The sequence below is a fragment of the Electrophorus electricus genome, chromosome 15, assembly GCF_013358815.1.
Source record: "Electrophorus electricus isolate fEleEle1 chromosome 15, fEleEle1.pri, whole genome shotgun sequence".
NCBI lineage: Eukaryota > Metazoa > Chordata > Actinopteri > Gymnotiformes > Gymnotidae > Electrophorus > Electrophorus electricus.
Genome location: NC_049549.1, coordinates 4104603 through 4128581, shown reverse-complemented (window position 1 = coordinate 4128581; position 23979 = coordinate 4104603). Strand labels below are relative to the sequence as shown.

Here is a 23979-nt window from a genome sequence, read left to right as displayed (position 1 = left end):
CATTGGCTTCTTTAAGTAGGGAACCGAGCACATCGGCACAGCACTGGACCACAGCTGCAAAATACAGTCACTTGCTTTAGTTAATCTGCCATGTCAGATAATCCTCCCCCCCCCCCCAAAAAAAGAGGAGGGATACAATTTCTCTTTTAAGAGGTACCTTGTTTTTGGTTTGTCCCATTATCTGTTTACTGTGGCCAGCTGGAGTAGTTATTCAGAAGACAATCTGCTGTTATCAGTTCAATAAGAATAAGAAGAATTAGAATAAGAATAAGAAACTAGATTTAAAAAGCATCATTCATAGAAGGGGTAGCTCAGTGCTTTACAAATAGGTCATAAAAAGATGAGCAAGAAGTGATGTTAAAAAAAAAAAAAAAAAAAGGAGAGACATAATACACATACCGCAACTCTCAACATTCATAATACCCAATACTTAGTATACCCAAGTGAAAAATTTCAACTTGCTAATCTAACTCAGAAATATAATTACCTTATAACAGGTACAGACTAGCAGAGGTCAAACTGCCTTCACAATGAAGAAAACATGCACTAACGAGCATGTGCAGTCCTCTGCTAGGCTGTGTAACCTGCCTGAAATCCACACAGCTACTGATATATACTGCATTCTCAACTGTACTCTTGTGTAAAGGCACTGAATAATAACTACGACGTTCTGTAAACTCTCTGCTACAACTCTCTGCTTGGCGCAAGGCGATTAGATCCTGTGTCTTGTACCCCAGATAAAATTCCAATTACATATTTTAAGTGAAATTAACTCACAATAACAGTTTTACAACACTACGTTTTCATAAAACACAGATTAAGCCTAATTTTAACTGAAATCAGGGAATCCAAACTAGAATTTACAGGTAATTTTGTATAATCTATAATCTGTCTGAAAAACTGGCCCTACATGCTGTTATTTCATCTTTGTGAATGATTATAATTTACTTTTTCACTACTCCCTTCATACTGCACAACCATAATAACCATTTTTAAAACTTTTAATCATATCCATCTTACACTGGTGATCACTCATCAAAACAATGGCAGTAAAAAAAAAAATCTGCTAATGAGCACTATTCAGCAAGCCACTAAACATCACGCTAAATGCCATGTAATTGGACAGGCTCACCTTTGTGGTGTCGTCATGTGACCGCTGATAACGTTTCCAACGGCAGCCGTAGATCCCTGTCAGACATGACAAACACAGCTGTCTCTCATAGACCTGCAGGGGTTGGTGCTTCACCATGCTCCTTCAGACTGGACTCAACTCCTCCCTTCTACCATCCCACTGACGGCATAGCACCCTGGAGGCGCGCACACACACACACACACACACACAAAGAGAGAGGGGGGAGAGCCGGTGTCAGGAAAAAACCTACTTCAGCATACTTAAGTAGTGCATGTTGTGAACTGTTCCAGATTTTAACTGTCACCTAAACATGTCCGGATAAATCAGTTTTCTTTAAGGTTTCAAAACTCTAGATATTTAGGCTTCAGTACACACCAGCAGAAACGAAAGTGTTTGTGATCCATTACTACAGCATCAATCATGCCCAGAAGCAGCAAGACTAAGCCTGAACGCAGGCTAATCACAAATTAATTCGCAGGGAGTTTAAAACTGCATTTCTGCATCTTAAGCAAAAAGACTTTCCACTGCCTTTCAGCCAGTATAAGAAATAAACTTTGCCTCCCATCTAGGGAATTGTGGGAACCAGCCCACAACATCTTCACATTTAAGGAATGCGAGTGTTTACTTTCAAATGCATTAAATGAAATTATATTCACATAATTTTAAAACTGGAATAACAACTTTCAGAGAACATACGGTTTATTCTGAGTTATGGCTCTTAACCAGAACTGTACAAGAATAGTTATGTGGAACTAGACAAAACTACGGACCATGCTGAGAGCAGAGGTTGAAGAGGATGAGCATTAATGCAACCTAAAAGCTTATTTCCATCAGATGAGGCTGTAGCTCTGAGTGAGTAAGTCTCTTGTGTTCCTTCAAAAGCCTTATCTGTAGTTTCTGGTCAATGAGTGCACAAGTGCTTGACAGATATGGTGTTTTGCATTCAAGTAACCCCTGAAAGTACACACTTTTCAAAAGGCCCTTGTTACTCCATGGGCATTATCTCAGGCAAAAGCATATTTGGTCATCTTAAAATAACTAGCATGCATGAAGCTAGTTATACATTCTGTCTGACAGTAAAAATAAGCATTAGAGCCAATAGCTGCAAATTGGCTCACTCTTCTTCAAAGAGCCAATCAAAGAGAAAACTGCCTTTAAAAGCAAAGTCTTGTCTGTGTGTGATAATGGCTGCATATCTACTTAATGTAGCATTTCTAAGAGGGCCCAAAATGGTGCCCCATCCGAGGCATTGGAATGGCAATGCACTTCGTTTGCATTGCACCAGAGGGACGTGCTAGGCCTGCTGCTAGTACTGCACCTGTCATTTGTGCTCTTGGTTTAGCTCCAGCTCTGAACCTGCAGACCGTGCCTGTAAGAATGCAAGACCGATTCCTCCTTTCCCAAAAAGAACACTAGGAATCAAACACGCCATCGTATCTTGTCAGTAAATTAAACACCGTGAAATCTGCAGCTCTCTAACCAGCGGTGGATGTGGACAGTGATCAGTTATCCCTTCACCTTAATCTTGAAGGTCAGGGAGTACTGTGTTTAAAAGCAGCAACTAATTAAAACTCGGTGAAAAGAAGCTGCTCCAGTTCCTCACATTCCAAGAAAGCCTAATGTATTATATTTCTGAAAACTGTGGGATGGTGCAAATATGTATCCGTTTTCTCCAGGTTAATGTTACGTTTCACTGTGAGATGACGTGTCCTTAGAATAACCTCTGGACATTCGGTACTTTGGCTCCACTAAGCCTGGGCTATCACTTTGATAATCAAATTGTACTTCCAACCTTTCATGTTGAAGGACGCGGTTACAAGGTCAAACTTGATCAGCTTTCATAATTAGGTCATTCAAACGCACATGCTATACAAATTAAAATATGCATGGTATACATTATTCAGCTGTGCTGTGTACACGCCAATACATTTTTTGAGTACACAGTCATTTTTCTTGTTCCTTCATATGGTGTGGCAAATCTGCTAAATTATAAAGCATTTCCTGTTTCTGTTTCTGGACATGTAAAAATAGGCTGGATGAGAGGTGTACAACCCATGGAGATAATATTTCTTGTGACAGGGCTACATGATTGATTTCATTGTATGAGCAATGTGCCTCACTTGGAAGGCACAAGCAGGGAATCTCAAACACCATGTGACAAAGCTGGAACGGTCATCACACTGTCCATTCTACATTACACACTATTAGATTATTATATCATCTCCTTGTCTGATCATGTACACATAACCCTAAGAAAGTGAATTGGGGAGATTATGCAATATCACTGTATAACACCATCAATGTCCCATTGAATAAAACATTTTTCCCCGAGCTCTGAGAATTCAAAATGTTGTGCTCAACATTCACCAACATAGTAAAAAGAGGGGCTAATTAAATAAGGACTGGGAGGAAAATATCCTTATCTTAATGAGCACTACTATTAAATTAACACTGCAACATACCCCTCTAAGGATAAAGATTGTGACCGTGAACAACAGTATCTCTTTCTGCTGTCTCATTTCCTAGCGCTAGAAAAAGGAGCATAACGGTCTCCAGCAAGGGAAATGGTTCAGCACTTTGGGCTGTAGTACATTGAAGGAAACTGAACGGAAAGGCCAGAAGACAGAGACCATTTGTGCAGTCATACAGGCATCAGGAACGAAGCCGCAGGTGAAAACAGCCCTTTTGCATGAGCTGAGGATGAACCTCTGTACTACAACAGAATGAAGAGTCAACAAACACCGTCAACGGCGCAGACGTGGTTGAGAAGGTTCTTTGCTGCGTCACATGTAAACGTGGGGAAATCAGTTCGCTTCACACACTGATGTCGAATCCCTTAAAACCATCATCATGGTAAGGACATCAGAAAATGAACCACATAACAACCTATCTTTAGATTATTGTCATTTCAGGAATCACTTCTACTTGCGACACAGTGCGTCATAACCACACACATATCTGCTGCCTCACACAGGTGTGTTGCAGGAAACAAGACCACATCTTGTAATCAAAGATGTGTGATATTGAAGGGATGTTACTATTGCTTTTTTTCCATTGGGCAGCAGCATGACAAATCTGAACAACTGAAACACTTCTCACTTCTTCTCCAAAATAGAAAACAAAGCCATAAAAGAAGTGTGCAGTGTATTTGCAGCCAAGTTTTGTCTTTGGAACAATAAACGTAATGTAATACCTAAAATTGGCAACCCCTTCTCACTTTCAAAAAAGTACCCAAAATATAAAACAATTATAAACACAGTGTACAATTCTAAAATCAATTACGTCAGATAACTTTTTCCAGAATTATCCCAACCCTTATGACTCAGTCTTGCTGTTGAGGTTACAATTATGATGATGACGAAAACATTAGAAATACATAAGCGATGGGTCACGAGCAGCAGAATTCCATTAGCAGGTTGTCTGGGTTTGCCTTCATCTTGAATTAAAGCCCCTCCTGAGCTGATTCAGCCGGCCCTCCCACTCATTACCACCACGCCAGCAAGGAACATCCAAGTGACCATCTGTTTAGTCAACCCAAGCAAAAACACCCTCCTTTAGAGTGGGAGACCCAAGCCTCAGTTTTAGAGTGCCTGGGAGGACAGTCTGCTATTTCCACACTACTACTACAAGAGCAACAGTCATTTTGGACATTCTTTGCAGGCAAGCCTTGGTTGTTTACACCGGAATGACTAAGGGAATTACAGTTGTGCATACTGGCATACTGGCACGCGAGCTGTAGGTGATACTGAATAAATATGTGAGGTGACTCATGCTTTCACTGAGAACCATTTAAATCTACACAGAGTATGCGGGCTGTGGGTGTGGCTATATATTGTGCGTTTCTTTTGGGTGCATGCTAAGATGTTAAAGTTATAACATACAATGTCAGGCAACTGTTTCACATCCATTTTCACATTTTCAGTTGTCAGTTTTCACATGCATCCAAAATTTTCAAAAAGAGATCGTAATTATGGTCACCATCTGGCCATAATCTCTTTCTTTCAGAGGACCACAGCAACTGAGTAGGATTACAGCATTAGTACAACATGAAGAGCTTTCTGTGCCTAATCCTAAATACATGTTAGTTTATGTCACTATGGTTTTTTCTTTTTGTACTGTGTTGAACCCAATGCAGCCCCATTGCTAAATACTCATCTACTTTTCAAATTGTGTTTCTTCAATACATGCTTCAACTAGAAGTATGTAAAGACAGTAACTACAGTGAGATGATCTGCATATTGGAATCTGGCACGAAATCAAAGAAAACAGAATGACTCAGTTCAAGATGGTTCCAGGTGATCATGTCACTTCAAGTGAAAATTCCATGGAAACCTTTGATGATTAAACTTAAATCAGCAGATTAACTGAGATCGCAAATCACATCTTGCTCATTAGATCCAGAATAGCTAGCCTATACCTATCTTAACTGGCTCCTGTTATAACTGCAAAATACATGCACTTGTATGGGGATGGAGGGAAACATTACAGTCAAGCAGTGTTAATGGAATTTCAACTCGCATAATCTTAGAGAAAGCACAATACTCACATTGCACTGTGCCCAGTGACGCTTAATGATTTAATTAGTCATTAGTCTTAAATTGATCAGGAACGAGGTCAAGCCAGCTAGTTATAGAATCAGTTTGATCAGGCATTAAAAGCATGGTTCATTCAGAATTAGGGACACATTTTTAAACTCTTGGAAACGATACTTCAGCTACAGCAATTCCAATCAAGAAGCATAAATTAGCAAATCATTTGAAAATTAGGTCAGAATTTAACCTCATTTGACCTCATTTTGTACATCAGTACCACATTAAGCCCTGGCTCTCATTTTTCCATTAGTGTCCATATGATGAGTGCCTAATGATAAAAAAAATATAGTTTGCTATTGAAATTATTTTACTACTTCTGTGATGATACTGATCAACTCTGACCAACTTGTATATGAGTATGTGAGTGCAGAAAATGTACATATTTATGATTGTGTTTTAGGGTGTGCGTGTGTACATGAATGAGAGAGAGCGAGAGAGAGAGAGAGAGAGAGAGAAAGACAGAACAAGAGAGGGAGAAAGATAGGCAGAGAAAGTGAAAGAACAAGATAGTCATGACAGATTTGCCTTATGCACACCTGTCCAACAATAATAGAGATGTTTTGATATTATGTATTCTCAATAGTTCTTGTTCAAAAATATCAGAACCAAAATTGATTTCACCAGAGAAATTAGTCATTTTCCCACACAGGACAGAGAACAACAACCTAGACCTCTAAAGTATTTTCAGCCTTAGTAGAACTTTGAACAAACAGAACAAGCCAACCAAGCAGTCAAACAAGCAGCCAACAAGCCAATAAAGCAGCAAACAAGCCAACCAGGCATCCAACCAACTATAAAAATATAAAAACATGAGGGATTAGATCTATCCTTAATAAACTGTGTGACATGAAATAGTCATAACAAATGTGTAAAACATTCAGGTGTAAAATAAAAAAGAAAAGAAAAGAAAAAATTAAAAGGTGTATTTCTTCTGCAGCTTTTGTTGTAGTCCATGATTTATGTAAGGCGTAATTCATGGCATTGAGTTTAACATCTACTCATAAAGAAATATTACTGCAAATAAAAGTGTATGCTCCCTGCTGAAAACAGGCTCTTTGTATAATAGTAACATATAATATACGGTATAATAGTGCCAAATCAGCTGGCAACAATACCTAACTGACACTTGCCTGAAGCAGTCTTACACATAAACCTGGCAGAATCTTGAAATAGGTGCATATATAAGAGGCAAACAGAGCCATAAAATTATGAAAGCAATCCCTCATAACAATCTGAGGGGTAATTCAAAAAATGAACTGAGAAGGCATCTATATGTATTCCATGTGAAAGGATTTAAACAAATGAATAAATATACATTGATGTGTATTATTAGAAGGGTAAACATCAACGCCAGCAACTCTCTCATATCCTGTAACCAAGCGATCAAAAGGCCTGGAGATCATGACAATCATGGAGCACTGTAAAGCAGTAACAGGTACGCAAGCCCTCAGTCTTCTCTTCTAAGGACAGAAAAGGTGAGAAATGCTCGAGACAAGAGAAGAAGTTGAATGAGTCAGCAGATGATTGGAGACTGTCCAGTTAGGAGTGGCTGGAGAAGCTAGACCTTGGAATGACTAATCAATTTTCCGCTGGCGTGATATATTTAGCTAAATATAAATTCTCTATAAGGAAATGTATACATCACTGAATGCAGGACTGCTCAGTCTAATGCTTGGTAAAGTATCAAGATGATTAATATGGAAAAAAAAAATCCCACACTTAATACTATACCACATCAATGCAAAAACCCATTACTCATAACGCTTCCTGTAGCACCCTAATTATCTTGACATGCAAAATATGAATTTGTGTATCTGTCTTTCGGCTAAAGCAGGAAAACGCAGCCAAGTTTACCATTCTAAATGGGATCTAATTTACAGAAGCTATAAATTAAAAGCCTTGTGGTAAGTGACAAGAGGCTGCCTCCTCATCACACCACACTGGCTGGAGATAACATGCAACAACGTCAATCAGCCCCCGCTGTAATTGTAAGGGGCTGAGGTAGCGTTAGAGACGTTTCCTCCCTCCGTGTGGGATGTCACAGCTGAGAAGAGGGTCGCTGCTCTGAAGCACTGCGTGGAAAGTTTAAACATTCTTTGGTGCTAATTAAAAGCTGCAGGGAGTGACAAGAGAAATAAAAGTGAGAGGGAGTGAGAGATGGTTGGCGAAGCCGGCACGCACGCAGTGCCGAGGCAACTGCGGTTCAAACACAGATGAAACATTCTTCTGGACACTGGAAATAATTGTAAGATACCAAATAACTCGGTATACCAAACATTTTATACACAGTAGGATACTGAACACTTTGTACATGCACAAACACAGACACAAGGACACTGTTTCCATGAATGCATCTTAAAGCAGGCTTCGGAAGCAGCTTCATGCATTAGTTAACCATGTCACTGTACGTCACTGTTCATGAGCATTCTTCTCTTTCTCTGTCATTCTGCCCATCACTCACTATCTCTTTCTCCCTGACACCTTTTCCTCTGTGCCAGACGTGAGGGTCGTCTGTAGAGATCTCCTTCAGTTTCTTCATATCCATCGGCTTGGACTACTCCGAACACACAGACACACACGCACACAATACGGCTTTGACTGAATAAGGATCTCAACCAGCCTGAAAGGCAGTCAGGTTACACACGTGAATAAGTCATGGCCGGTGCCGTGTCATGCTTTAGTGTTAAACCATAACAAAAGCATGTGATGGATGATTTGAAAGGGACTACTTTTACACAAATACGTTTACACATTGCGTTCAAGTCTCCAGCGGCCTGCTGTTACATAGCATACTATTTAAACATCAGTGTACCCTCCGTATCCCTATCAGTGATACCACCCTGAAGCTGAGAGGATTTTAAGACATTTTTTTTTAAAATTTCTCTTACACATAGCATATGCATTACTTTATTGTGCATACAAATGAAATTAGTCACATTATATTAAACATTGCAATAAAACAGCTTTTTTTCCAGGGTGTATGACCTTTCTTTTATGTGGGTGCTCACTGTGGACATAACATGTCTCTAGAAACACATTCTCAGATAACCGAGACAAGTAAATACATCACTTTGCCACCCACTCACAAATATGCCAAAATGCATTTGTATGACTCTAACCACTTGTAGGCACGGACATCTGTATCGAAGATACTGGCTGAACTCAATGCTCTCTGTGGGGGCTAATGTGAACAAACTCCCAAACATTAAAACAAAGATAAGGGAGAACAGCCTGATTCCTGCAGTTTGGTGCATCTGGTTGGCCCTGACCAGGAAGGTAATGCTGCCTCAAAGTCTAATCAGACACTAGGTGCTGATACTGTTCCCTGTGGCAGAAAAGAAGGCCATCGAAACTTTAACTCTTTCTGCGCACCCAAACATCCTTGAGAAATTGGTTGTATCGGTGCCATGCACCAAGACGGGCAGGGAGCGAGCGATGCATCAGGGCCACCCCTTGGGGGAAAAGGAGGACAGGCAGCCGTTTGTAATAGCTACCCAACAAAGATGTGGCCAGAGCAGCAGGCGGAACACGCTGCCCCAAATGCAGCTCTGATCCAGGCTGCCCACGCCTGGCTTCAGGCTCCCTGTAGGCATACGCCCTGTTCCAGGAGCTTTCACGCTGGGACCAGGGGCTACGTAGGGACAAAGCTCATTGCATTTTTTGGAATCGGCAACTTGGTACAATCAAAACATGCCGGTTCTTCCTAAGACACCACCTTTAAATGTCAACAACAAAATGTGTGTTGACTGCACAATTTTGATGTCTCTGAATAAAGCATGTGTCTCATTTTAGGCCGAAAGATTATTCAGGAGACATAATAAAATCACGTGAGTTTTTCCTGGGTGGCAGTACAAAGGCCTAGCAAAAGGAACTGCCACAGACCAAAGGTGAATCTCAAACTTGATACTTTATCTTCAATATGGCCAACAGAGGAGGTGACAACAACATTACACTGGTGTGGTGCGCAGGACAAAAATACCGAGACCCAAAAACACCATACTCAGTTACACACACACACACACACACACACAGCAACATGCACACACACACACACACACGTAAACATGCACACACACATAAACATGCACACACACACACGCGCACACGTAAACATGCACACACACACGCGTGCACACACACACACACAGCACAGGTAAGCAAAAGTCTCATTGAACCAAAGACAATACAGATAAGACCAATGCCAGTGGGGGATTCATAATTGCTGCAATTTCTGACAATTAGTGGAGAAAATCCTTACAGATATAATTACCCCACACAGACATTCTTGCTGTAGGCACTGTTTAAAATAGACTTTTTTTTCTAGGAATACAAAGTCCTCCATGTTCTATTTCTTTCTTTCTTTCTTTCTTTCTTTCTTTCTTTAGTCTATTGATTATGACAGGGCAGGCTTTAAGACACAGCGGTGAGCAATGAACATGTGTAGGGACATCTAATCACAGAGGGGGCAGATCTGGGGCCCAGAAAGGACTGACAGTAATAACCGACCATTGTTCAGCATCATCCCTCTCAGTCGTGCTAACAGAGGTAATGCCGTACAACGTTGCCTGTGGCAGAAAAACTAACCTTTCCAGTTTCCTGTGTCGTTTATATGATTCTTTACATAGACAGCCAGACATATTCCTATATGATACTTTCTTATAAACAACAAACTACACAACAGCAATAATAATAATCGTCGTCGTCGTCGTCAGCATCATGTGCAGTATTTAATTTTTGCTAAACTGAACTTATTTTAATATTTGATTGGTCAGAAAAAAAAACACTTTGAACTTATAGATACAAGACAATAATGGTTGAGCTTTCTGGGGTCAACAGAGAAAACTAGAATTAGCAATGTCAGGATGTTTTTACCATTTATCACTAAATATCAATGCCTAGCCAGTGACTGGGTTATTTAAGAAGAATGATAGTGTGACATATTTAATGGGTTTTAAAGTGTTGTTCCATTCATTCAAAGTGTGTATAACCCATGCACAAGAAATGTCCCAAACATTCCAGTGCTAATTAATACATGTAAAAGGATATACTCAGAGTAAATGAGAACCAGTAACCTCTGTTGTACCACGTCTGGCCTTTGGTGACGTGCTTCATCAGAATGCCAGTTACAGATATGTGTTCCACTTAATCTGTGATCTGTAAATGAACATTGACTGAGGCCAGTTATGTCAGAGTGCATCACTGAGTGCACTTCTCTGTGGATGCTTAGCCTGATGACCCTGTGAGACTGACATCAGGGTTTCCCACTACTTAATGTTTCCTTATGCAGCAGCTCAAAGAAATGCATGTAACATCACATAAATCAATCAAGCCTAATATAATTTAATCTTATACAATTTCAAACAATAATACAAATTATCTATTTTGTTGACGTTTGTTTTTATATAGCCAAGACAAGTTTCCTATATGGGACAGTAAATCTCTAATACGACGTTTATTTGAGTATCAGTCCAATAGCCTAAAAGCTGTCAACAAACAAAGCGGGTGTTTCCGGGTGACCAGTAATACACCAGCAGGCGCGCTCCAAGAGTCAGCCGCAGCCTGTCATTAAGATCGAGCCGTGCACTGGCATCAGCTTCATTTATTAATGAACCAAACCGACCTGCTCACAGAAACTGAGCGAAATGGCACACGACCTTTGCTATAATTTGCGCACCGACTCCAGCAACTACTGGTAGCCCATTCAAGTGATTTATCCTAAAAGTCAAAAGCCTACTGGGTTTAGCCTCACGAGATCAGTTTAAAACACACCAAGACATTAAAAGAAACCGGACTGTTTTCCGACCTCTTATTTTCAGATGCGAAAATCTGTTCAAGTTGATGGCTCTTAATGTCTTACCTTCTTCAGACTTGGTTGCCTACAGCTGGGAAGCCAGGTGAACTGCTTTCGCCGCGTATCCCGTTGAACTCTTTTTCACACCTAAATTCGGCGGCGATATTGCCACAAAAGTATCGGAGCACTTCATAAAATCAGAAGTGAATATCACACATACGCCCCGGCTGGAGTGGCCACGTACGAAACACCCCCGAGATAAACAGGCGATGCAGACACGGGCCAGTCCAAAACTCTTATTTAGCGGGACTGTTTCACCTTGTTTTTGCGCTGTCGGTAGGGTTTACGCTACTATAGCATCAGACCGGAGGGTTTTAAGACGGGTTGGTTAACCTACGCTAGTGGCGAGAAAGGGGCGGGGCGGGAAAGGGGCGGGGCGATATATTGGTGCGTCCAATCGCGCTATCTGCCGTCAAATTAGATAGGGGCAAATGAGCCTACCTATTGTACATGGGCGCTGCAGTTCACCATTGTGTTAAGAAAAACAGTAACATAGTAACTTAATTTCGCTACTTTAGTAGTTTCGTAACCTTTAGCAGTGCTGCCGGTGAATGTTGTGTAAAAAACAAAATTAGATGATTTGCAAAATAATAATTTTATCTCCCTCCCCCAATAAATAAAACAGGTTCTCATGTGAGTGGAGTACCGTATTGGGTATATCGCATTCAGAGCGATTCATGTAATCCCAAGAGAATTCGCACATTAAGGCCTAGCGTTATTATCGATGCCCTGACATTTCAGCTTTTGTTGAGGGAAAGAAGATTCCTACCATTTACTGTCAATGCTTAAAAAACAGCACCCAGCTGCTCTGTAAACCCCGAACTTCCGCCGCCCCCTGAATGGTAGCTAGCAGCGGGAGGTACTCGCAGGGGTCTGGCTTGATAGAATATTTACACTTGGAGAAATGGGGAGCAAGATTTAGCGTCATGCTGCCACATTCAGAGACCGACGGCGGTCTTGGGTTTCGGGCATTGGCCGCTGAGCCCAAGGGAAAGGGTGGAGCAGAGCAACACACTCTGCCTGACCTTTATAGGCGGGCGGAGGCTGAGAATTCCTCACTGTTCTGTTCACAAACTGACAGTAGCACACCTATATCGGACAGACACCTTTGAAAGTAAAGTTAGCCCTGGCTATGTGACTCGCTGGTGGTCATTTTTAGAGGGACGTAGAGGAAATATGAGGAATGTTAGAATATCTTAAAAGGAGCCTTCCTCAATTGAACACATTTTCTGAAACTACTTTCCAGTGTCGCCATCTAGAGGCAGAATAACAAAGATATAAAAAACAAAATACGAGTGAAATGTTTTCTTATCTTTTACAGCACTGGAACGAACGACCACACACACACACACACACAGAAATTACTGAATTTATCTAGCTAAATTACCTTGAGATTAAAAGCAGTCCAGGCAATTTCAGAGACTGACACCTGAGTCCTCATTGACTGTGCTCCCAATTAACATAAGAGAGCGACCAGGTCCACTCAGTTATGTTTCACAGGCTGAACAGAAGGAGCAGACCGCTGGAGGCCATTGTACTCTAGTAGCTGAGTGCTGTCTTGTCCTGTAAATTGTCCTGAATTCATTTATGCTGCTTCAGCCATCTCTCAGAACTCTATACAGTTTGATATGTTAATTTTCTATAAATGAGGCTAGCAAATTTTAACAGTACATGCTAAAAAACGTTTGTTTGCTAGGTGCACATACATGTTTTTAATCCATGTTGGGGAATTTGACTTAAATATTTTTGAAAATTCTATCTATCCTTTAGAACAAGACAGCCAGAAGGAGACTGGGCCACTCTGTGAATGTTCTTGAGTTGTCCCAAAGCCACTCCTTTGGTATCTTAGCTGTGTGCTTAGTGTCACTGTCCTGTTGGAAGTTGAACCTTCACCCCAGTCTGAGGTCCAGAGTGCTCTGGAGCAGGTTTTCTTTAAGGCTGTCTATTTAATCTTTAATCATTGCTGCATTAATCTTTCCCTTGGCCCAGTTCCTGCTGCTGAAAAACAACCCCACAGCATGATGCTGCCACCACCATGCTTCACTGTAGGGATGGTATTGGCCAGGTGCTGAGCGGTGCCTGGTTTCCTTCAGACATAACTCATGGCATTCAGGCCAAAGAGTCCAATCTTTGTTTCATCAGAGCAGAGAATTTTGTTTCTCATGGTCTGAGAGTCCTTCAGGTGCCTTTTATTGAGGAGTGGCTTCCATCTGGCCACTCTACCATACAGGCCTGATTGCTGCAGAAATGGTTGTCCTTCTGGAAGGTTCTCCTCTCTCCACAGAGCAATGCTGAAGCTGTCAGAGTGACTCTTGGGTTCTTGGTCACTTCCCTGACTAAGGCCCTTCCACCCCGATCACTTAGATTAGCCAGGCAGCCAGCTCTAGGAAGAGTCCTGGTGGTTCCAAACATCTTCCATTTATGGATGGTGGAGGCCACTGTGCTCATTGGGAGCTTCAATGCTGCAGAGGTTTTTCTGTACCCTTCCCCCAATCTGTCCCTCAAGACAATTCCTTGGACTGCATGGCTTGGTTTGTGCTCTGACATGTACTGTCAACTGTGGGACCTTATATAGACAGGTGTGTGCCTTTCCAAATCATATCCAATCAACTGGATTTACCACAGGTGGACTCCAATCAAGTTGTCGGAACAACTGAAGGATGATCAGTGGAAATAGGATGCACCTGAGCTCAATTTTGAGTGTCATGGCAAAGGCTGTGAATACTTATGTACATGTGATTTTTTTTTTTTGGTTTTTTATTTTTAATAAATTTCCAACAATTTCAAACAACCTTTTTCACTTTGTCATTATGGGGTATTGTGTGTAGAAAAAATGAATTTAATCCATTTTGGAATAAGGCTAATAAAATGTGGAAAAAGTGAAGCGCTGTGAATACTTTCTGGATGCACTGTATTTACAGAGCATTTCAGCTTGAACAGGGCCATTGCATGAGACCCACCCAATTATTACTCTGAACTTTAAGATATATTTTCAAAAGACCATCCCTACACAATCCAACACGAGTATAAGTAACAGCCAGATTGTAACTGTAACTACTTGTGATTGTAACTGTTCCCACCCCCTACACAGAAATAAAGTCCTATGCATTTTCAAAGAGTAACAAGACCATGCATGGCTGTGAAAGATTGCATGCTAGGTTGTATATAAATGACAAGCACAAAACCTTAGTGTTTTTAATAATAACCCTTGTGTGGATTTTGCCTTTCTTGGTCTTCTCAAAAAATGTAATTTAGCAGAAAGTTTCATCAGCATATCAGACAGTGCAACCTTGCATATGTCTTACATCATGTTATGAACACCCACACATGCAACTCCTCCTTCTGGATGGAGTCTACAGCCTGTGCAGTTCAAGGACACACACACACACACACACACACACACACACACACACACACACAGGAATCTTTAAGCCTCAAATGGACTGTGAAAAGTGGAATTACTGCAGTTTACTGATGCTTGTGATGTTTCATACTGAGTGTTTCACAAAAAAAACTCAGTGACAGAAATGTGTGGTTTGTGGCAGTTTAACTATAATAAGCAGAGAAGCTTGAGAGAGATGGAGCTTGTTTGAAAGGTTCCTAGGAAAGCAATTAGAGTAATCAAAAACAGTGCCAGGTGTTAAAAAGCCCATACCACACCAAGGCAGTGTATAGTTTTTGAATCATTTTTGCCTTGTTCGTTTTACACGACACTCAGAGTGAAGACAAAGTTTTTAAACCAAGTAAAATGTTATATTTACCATGAATACACACAAAAATGTCTATTTGACCAATGTACCCAAGAACCTAAAAGCCCAAGCTTAACCAAAGCTTAATCTTCCCCTTCTGTTTATTGTTACATGTTATTCCTTCTTCAGAGTAAGATTCAGCAAGTCTTTTCTCAAGGGTCGTTTTCTGACCCAGGATCAGTGGTGCATATTCAACTGATAAATTCCAGCAAAAACCTTCATACTGCATGTGTTTTTCTGGTGTTTTCTTTCACAACATCCAGCCTCTGCATTTGTAGACTTAAAATGCCAGGAGTCGCTGCTTTGAGCTGATTTGGTATAAATCTGTGTGGCTTTGCTAGGTGCTAGAGGAATTTCTTTGTTTTACTCAACCTCGGAGACATTAATTACCCCGAAGAGGACTTTTCCACTACTGAATTTGATGTGGGGGTTGTGAATTGTCCATGGCTTGGTGTTTGTATAAGCACATTTGTGGCACTCTGACAAATGAACCCAACAAATAGCAACAGGGTATTTATGACTATGCTGTAAAGGAAAAGAGAAAGAGAGTGAGATAATTCATTTGGTTTATTACAGAGGAGAACCTCATGGTCAAATTGAATTGCATTGCAGTAATGTTACTAATTACTTTAAATAGAAACCTCTCAATATTGTAAGGAAAAACACACTGTTTAACATCTACATATTACAACCAGTAAAAACAGCTCTCTCTATATCACCATGAAACAAGGACCTACTGGATAACATGAAAACAGATAAATAACTTTTGTGCAACACTGGGGTAGGAAGAAATCTTGAAAATCACCTTTCAAGCAATTCAAAAATCTAAAGAGTGCATTAACGCGGCGTGTAGACTGTGGGGAGCTGCTGCTCCCCACCCTCACAGGGTGTCCGAGCCGGCAGTAGACTGTAAAACGTGGCAGTGGGGGAGTAGAGAGGAATGGGGGTGGGTCCAGGGCCCAGGCATGCCAAAAAGTAGCCTCCAGAGTAACATGAGAGCGAACCTGATCATACTTTTTATGTTTTCACCTAATCCTCTTTTCTCTAGGTTGTGAAGCATGCAGTTATATACACTATGTCCAGTTCCATGTGCACTTATACACTGTGTATAAGACAAAGATAACTATAGGGGCCAAGAGGTTGGTTTAGTCCATGACAAAAAGTTGCATTGCTCTTTGCATATTCAGTTTTGCATATTCGGAGTGCATAATAATATGTTAAATCAAATGTTAATTGTCCCAGTCTCTGTGAAATATTTTTAAACTGGAATAGGATTTAGGACCCTGCAGAGATGGGTTCACTTCCCAACCGTGGTCATTTGATCCAGTGGGAGGTCTCAGCTCCAGCTTCCCAAGAAGAGCCAGACATCCTCATTTGAATATTCCTGTTCTGGTTCCAGAACATTCCTTACTGCAGTATATATACCTCAAGGAACCGTTGCTCTTCAGCAGGTCAGCACCAACGAGACGCAGAGAAGAGCACCAGAAGAAACTGTCCAAGGTAAGACAAACCAGGGCTGTGCCAGAGTTCTGCAAAGAAATGACAGAAGGGGCTTTTCTTTGACTTGCTTTAAATGTTTCTGCATTCAGGCCCAACGCCATTTTTCTCAACAAATCTAATCATCTATGGAAAAAAGACAGCAGATGAAAAAGAGCATGTACAAATCTGCACTTGTAGAAGCAAGATAACAGTTGGATTTCAGAAGCATGTTTTGCTTTTGCTGTCTAGTTTTGTCTGGCTAACTGTGTTTTTGAATAGCAAGAGGGGTGAGCATTAAAATAACTATAGGAGATAGCTATAGTGTTTAAGATTCTTAAACTGGACCATGAATGGTTAAAAAAAAACACTTTTAACAAAGCGCACTTTGTTTCTCTCTATTGTATGTTTACATCTGTGGGCATCATTTTGTGCTTCTCATGTAATATACTCAATTCAAATATTTTTACACTCTTAAACAGAACATGTAATTAAAAAACAAAACAAAAACGTAATTAAAAAAAAGTGTAGGGAGTGGTTTCATGTTCTCGGTGAAATCACAACTTCCTCTGGAATCTCTGATTGGTCAGAAGTTTTTCTTCTCAAGAAGCTGGAGCCAATAAGAAAAGCCTACGTGTCCCTGCCTGTCTGTGCATGAAGTGCCAATGTGGCATTTGAGTTTGCATGAAGAAATAATTTTCAGACTACTTAGTAGAAAGTTGCCAAGGCAAAACATAATGATTAAATAGCAATTTAGCCTCTGAAAAAAAATTCTAGAGCAATATTTGTATAACGTTTTCTTCTGTAGATCACCCAAATGCACCTCTTGTCTTTCAGAATGAAAATCACAATCGTTGACAACACTATGAAAACCTTTCAAGGTATTCAAGATGATGGGGGGGGGGGGATGCTGTACAGAAAGAAGTGATAACAGATCTGAGTGAAAAGGCTGATAACGGTTTTGAGACTCATCTCCAGTTGCAGCCTCAGGGGAGGCTGTGGTTCCTTTTGTTGTGGCTGGCGCCAGTAACATGCTGGCTCATGCCTCTTAAAGGGCATTTACACATTAAAGGCTGCTAGAACCAGACCTGAAAAGGTGCCCCATTAAGAGCCATAGGACTTACATTGCATTTCCTGTTTGGAGTGTTACTGCAGCTGAGGAGCTGTTTATGTAACAAAGCTAGCCTACAAGCAAGTATGGCTTACTTCCAAAAAGAAGGCTTTCCTTAGAAAGCCATGATCTCTGGTAATAATGTTATTCCAACAGACTTGTCTTGCACAAAACACAGATACAGGTGATGGCTACATTGAACTGAGACGACACAACAAACACATGTGCACTCTCTCAAACATATATAGATGTTATTTTTTGCTGTCCTTTTATGTTGGGTTATAATATGGCGTATCACTTTCCACTCCCCTAGACTTCCAGTGTTGTGTGAACCGAAAGCAAGGATGTGGATGAGCACTCTCATCATTTCGTGGCTCCTGGCTGTAGCCTCCGCCACTGAGGAGAAGAAGCTGAGTAGCCATGCGAGCTCCTTGGCAGATACCAGCTCCAACCTGGCTTTCAACCTCTACCACAACTTAGCCAAAGAGAAGAACCAGGAGAACATCCTGATCTCCCCAGTGGTGGTGGCCTCTTCCTTGGGCCTGGTGGCCCTTGGCAGCAGATCCTCCACCGCCTCCCAGGTCAAGACCATCCTGAATGCCAGCGCCCTACAAGATGAGCACTTGCATACGGGCCTCTCTGAGCTCCTGCAGGAGGTCAGCAACCCCGTTGCCCGCAACATCACCTGGAAGATAAACAACAAGCTCTACAGCCCCAGCTCCGTCAGCTTCACCGATGACTTCGTGAAGAACAGCAAGAAGCATTACAAGTATGAGCACTCGAAGGTCAACTTCCGTGACAAGAGGAGTGCCATCAGCTCCATCAATGAGTGGGCAGCCAAGTCCACTGATGGCAAGCTGCCAGAGGTCACGAAGGATATGCAGAACACCGACGGTGCCGTTATGGTCAATGCCATGTTCTTCAAACGTAAGCGTGAAATTAAAGATACCAAAGAGTTAAATTAAATTTTTAATTTGATTTAATTGAAGAAATACTTTTAAGATTCCACCATTTTTTAATTAAACAAAATTAATTAAAAAAAATGCAGCTCACTGGGATGAGAAGTTCCACCACAAGATGGTCGACAACCGTGGATTCCTCGTGAACCCCTCTTACACCCTATCTGTCCCAATGATGCACCGCACAGGTCTGACTAATAGCCATGCAATCCTGCTTTTCTTCACCCTGTGTTCATGAAAAGGGTCAGGCTGATGTTTGGATTTCTATAATAAACTGACCAACATTTGCATCTCTGCAGGTCTATATGGCTTCTATGATGACACAGAGAACAGGCTGTTCGTGCTCAACATGCCATTGGCCCACAAGAAGTCGAGCATGATCTTCATCATGCCCTACCATGTGGAGCCCCTCGAGAGGCTGGAGAAACTCCTCACACACGAGCAGCTGGGCACGTGGACAAGCAAGCTGAAGGAGAGGGCAGTGGCCATTTCCCTGCCCAAGGTCAGCATGGAAGTCAGCCACGACCTCCAGGTGAGCTTCAATGGAAACTGGCAGCACTGCATTGTTTAATTAAGCTCATGCGCAGGTCATCCTTTGTATACGATGTACAACACTGTTCTTCTTTCATAGAAACATCTGGCAGAACTTGGTCTCTCTGAGGCAGTAGACAAGTCCAAAGCAGACTTGTCGAAGATGTCTGGTAAAAAAGACCTGTACCTGTCCAACGTCTTCCATGCCTCCGCTTGGGAGTGGGACACAGAGGGCAACCCCTTTGATGCCAGCATCTTTGGCTCAGAGAAGCTCAGGAACCCCAAGCTCTTCTATGCTGACCACCCCTTCATCTTCCTGGTGAAGGACAACCAAACGGACTCTATCCTCTTCATTGGCAGGCTGGTGAAGCCCAAAGGTGAAAAAATGAGGGATGAATTGTAGTTTTTAGCTGTGCAGCTTTTGTATGGCTTTGGGGTCAGGGGTTGTTTTGTTTTTGCTATTGTTTTTGTTTGATATTCTAGTTATGGTGTGACTGTTACCTCATGAGCACATTCCAGTAGAATCTGCACCATCATTTTCCCAAGCATATTTCACAACTGAGATAAAACTACCGTAGTGTCTAGATGTGTTCAGGTATCGGTAAGTGTTATTGCAAACATGAGCTGCACCAGGTGCAAAGGAATTGGATACCTACAAATGTATCCACAGGTTTCACATCAATTGTGATGGAGAATACCTCCAAAAGAATACCTCCAAAAGAATACCTCCAAAAGAGAAAAATAGGTACTGTACCCTTAAAAAAAATCTGAATGAGCATTAAAGATGAATAAAACTGTACCTTCCATAAGATCACGAGGGTACAACACCAGGAAGTGGGTGCGCCATCACTACATACTATCTAGTCGCCCTGTCCTGATTCAGTCCTGATGAAATTCCTGATGAAATTCCTGGGTTGGAATGCATATCCAAACAATAGAAGGGAGATCCTGGCAGATCCCAGTACAGGAAATAACTGAATATCAGTTTATATATATAACTGAGGCCATTCAGTTGCTTCTCCTTAACAGAGATTAAACCAGAAGCTGGAGATAAAGGTCTTTATGGTGAGATAGGGGGAACGTTACCATATGCCTTATTAAGCGTATAGTGAGTTCATCAGAATAGACGCTATACTTATATTAAGTATGACATTATTGATGTTGGCCTAGTGGTATTGAGGTTTTTTGGGGGGTTTTTGCCTGTTGCTTTCTCTCACTCCACTCAGTCTGTGTTGGTTCCTTGCCTTATCTTTAATGTTTAAAGAGGAAAATGATTTTTGCGCAAATGTTGTTCAAACTTTTAGGATTCTTCCATTTCACTGCCTTGTCTTCTGCACTGATGTTATTCTTTTTCTGCCCTTTTCAATGTTTCAGTTGAAATACACATGATGTGGTATTATGCTCCAAGATGTGCTTACCGTGCATTATTTGTTGATCTACTGTTGCTCATTGTTTTCTTAATTTTTAAAATAAACTTGAAAAAATAATTTGTGTCCCAATGGTACTTCAATAAAAGGGCTCAAAAGTATTTCTAACTTAAAAAAATATCTTCCACATATTTAAACAAGCAATGAAAATTGCTTAATATTTTGTTCTACATTAATGTTTAGAAACAGTTTCGAATCCTGAGCATGCAGATGTACGTTTACAGCCACTTTATTACTTCCATTTATTTACTTCAAACACCTCGTAGGTGTACAGTCAGAGGCCATAATCCAACTTTTGCAATGCAAAGTGTATCACCACAAACTCTTCAGTTTCACAGGAGTCCTCTTTAGTTTTGACCACCCTCGACCATCATCTAGCAACACTGCTGTGCTTGACCTTATCAGAGTCACTGTTAGAAAGGCACTAAATAAAATTCAGTCACCAGTAGCTGTGATCCAAAACTGGTGACTGATGTGTGGCACAGAGGGTTGCTGACAACCTTCTGCATGGAAACAGATGGCCTACAATCTGTAACTGTACATATATATATATTTACAAACAATTGTAGCAAAAAATAATTCTAAGTAAATCTTAATAAGAATACCTCCAAAAGAGAAAAATAGGTACTGTACCCTTAAAAAAAATCTGAATGAGCATTAAAGATGAATAAAACTGTACCTTCCATAAGATCACGAGGGTACAACACCAGGAAGTGGGTGCGCCATCACTAAATACTATCTAGTCGCCCTGTCCTGATTCAGTCCTGATGAAATTCCTGATGAAATTCCTGGGTTGGAATGCATATCCAAACAATAGAAGGGAGATCCTGGCAGATCCCAGTACAGGAAATAACTGAATATCAGTTTATATATATAACTGAGGCCATTCAGTTGCTTCTCCTTAACAGAGATTAAACCAGAAGCTGGAGATAAAGGTCTTTATGGTGAGCTAGGGGGAATGTTACCTATACAGTAGTAATAACAAAAACAGAAATATAATTACAAGAGAAAAGAAAGCCCAGAACACAAACAAACAACCAAAGGTTTGTACGTAGACATGAAAGACATGAAAACCCTTTGTATCAGCGTCTCTTAAAATATAGTAGAATTGTAATACTTTAATGGTTAATGGCATGATTAAAAGGAAGAGGATAGCTCCACCTTGTGTTTCACAATGGATACTACGCAACCCACCTTAGGCGTAGGAACTGGAAAAAAAAAAAAAGTTTGTTATAGTTCGACAGCATTCTGTCATGTACATTTAAAATGTGTTTTTTTCCCCCTCAAGCATTCTCTGAGCAATACTGCTCTAAAAGTTGTTTTTTTTTAGTGCTATTATGGATGTGAAATACGATATTATGTGTCTTTAAAATATTGTATTCTGTATCTCTCTTGTCCGTATATCAGTGCAGTGTAATGATACTCTTATCTATCCTAATTTGTATTTTATATTTTCATTTTTTTTATGTACGTTTGATGGACAATTAATAAAACATATTTGCTTTTGTTCTTGAACATTTTCCCACAAACATTAGGTATTGATACTCAGGGTTTTTTTTATAAATATTTTTTACATAGTGTTCACAATTTTTTACTTAGTGCTTACAATTTTACATAGTATTTGTTCAATAAGCAGGATAAGCTTGGCCATTCTATGTCAAATCGTAATTATAGGAGGCTGCAAGACTCAACTTCTTTGAATAATTATATTGAAGATAAAATGCTGTCATTCATTAATTCAATAATTTATTTATTCATTGTTTTAATTATTCACTTGTTTATTTTGTTAACTTTCCCAAAGTATAAAATACAGTTGTGATAACAGATCAGGACAAGCTTTTTTCTTGATAACCCTAAAGGTGTTTAAAACTAAGCCCGTATTTGTTGTGCATGTTGTATCTGTATTTAATCATCTGATTTATTTGGTAAGGTTAAAGATTTGGTGAGTCTTTAGTGTAGCCAAGTAATGTGTAAATTATATATTTCTTTTGTCTATATTTTACATTCTACATATATGTATGTAGGGAGTAACGGCAATGTTATGTAGTAAAGGATATAGAGATTGCAGTGAATTACACAAGTACGCAAGGTTTCCAGAAAAACAGGATATTTTGGATAAACATCATTCATCAGATGTATACATATACTATGAAACCTGCTAATATATTTTTTATTTAATTTTTCTCTGTTGGCATATTATTGAAAGACTGATATCTAGTGACTGGTATAAGGCAATCATACTTCACATGGCTTTACATATATTTAAACAGCCTTATTTGACCAAGTAACTAAAATGGTTTCATAACACACATTAATATAAATGTAGTGCTGAATTACAGGACCAGAAAGTAAACACAGATTCAAAGGAAAAAATAATCATTATAACTTGTAAATCCTTTAGATGTTTATGGATTCTAAACCAGCATCTCTCATTCCACGGATTTATTTTGCTCCCATCCATATTACATATCCTACACAAACTGCATTTGTTTGAAAATAAATTATCTGTTTTTGCTATTTAATGGTTTTTCTTTGGCAATGCAAAAATTAAAGTTTGAATTTTATTTATTGCAGCATTTTCTTCCATTGATGTCTTAAAATATCCAGCACATTTTCCCTTTTTTTGCCAGATCAATAAAACATTAAAATGTGATCTTTGGAACAGATGCCCAGTAAGCTGTGGCTAACATAATTACCTGTTCATATTCTTTTTGGTTTAAGAAGGACAAAAACAAACAAAAAAATGCATGTGAATGAACCAACAGAAAGTACTTCAAAGCGAAACCATGGTGACTGTTTACCAGACCTGAGTGCTGAGCAAAGATCAACTTATTGACTAAAACCCCTTTGTGATTGGTGAATGCTGTCTGTACTGAACAGGAAAACACTTTCACTTTCACACCTGGTCCTTAGCTCTCATTTCATTAACACACTGTAGTTTCTGCTGCGCTAGCCAGGGACAGATTAGGCTGACAACAGTCAATCCTATTAAAGAAGTGTCTGTAAGCAGCTGTGATCAGGAAGGGATGCACACACACACACAGACACACACACACACACACGCAGTACACGCTGTGTCGTCGCAGTCGCACGCTCGCACACTCCATCATCTGTCCTCGGCTGCTTGCTTTCTCTCCATTGTTCTGTCCTC

The 23979-nt window shown here is 40.3% G+C and overlaps 2 protein-coding genes across 5 annotated transcripts in view; one reads left to right on the top strand and one right to left on the bottom strand.

The window, feature by feature from the left end:
* Positions 1–11893, bottom strand: part of gdpd5b (glycerophosphodiester phosphodiesterase domain containing 5b) — a 32783-nt gene extending 20890 nt beyond the window's left edge. For all 3 annotated transcript variants that reach the window (XM_035533991.1, XM_035533990.1, XM_027024327.2), the window contains exons 1-2: positions 11582–11893; positions 1133–1307 (exon numbers count right to left, since the gene is read on the bottom strand). In XM_035533991.1, the coding sequence (XP_035389884.1) occupies positions 1133–1249 (117 nt within the window). In that variant the 5' untranslated portion in view covers positions 1250–1307; positions 11582–11893. The remainder of the gene's footprint in view (positions 1–1132; positions 1308–11581) is intronic.
* A 4819-nt stretch (positions 11894–16712) lies between these two features.
* serpinh1b (serpin peptidase inhibitor, clade H (heat shock protein 47), member 1b) lies at positions 16713–20888 on the top strand. Of its 2 annotated transcripts, XM_027024337.2 has the most exons (6): positions 16713–16824; positions 17638–17681; positions 18225–18838; positions 18960–19058; positions 19170–19402; positions 19502–20888. In XM_027024337.2, exons 3-6 carry the CDS (start codon positions 18256–18258, stop codon positions 19802–19804), a joined length of 1218 nt encoding a protein of 405 aa, XP_026880138.2. In that variant the 5' UTR covers positions 16713–16824; positions 17638–17681; positions 18225–18255; the 3' UTR covers positions 19805–20888. The 2 variants fall into 2 exon arrangements, with proteins under 2 accessions (XP_026880138.2, XP_026880139.2); XM_027024338.2 differs by lacking the exon at positions 17638–17681.
* Positions 20889–23979: the final 3091 nt, after the last annotated feature.

Coding starts and splice junctions, on each gene's coding strand:
- serpinh1b (XM_027024338.2), top strand. CDS start 18,256: ATGTGGATGAGCACTCTCATCATTTCGTGGCTCCTGGCTGTAGCCTCC. Junction 18,839..18,959: donor CAATGCCATGTTCTTCAAAC/GTAAGCGTGAAA, acceptor AAAAAAATGCAG/CTCACTGGGATGAGAAGTTC. Junction 19,059..19,169: donor CCCAATGATGCACCGCACAG/GTCTGACTAATA, acceptor GCATCTCTGCAG/GTCTATATGGCTTCTATGAT.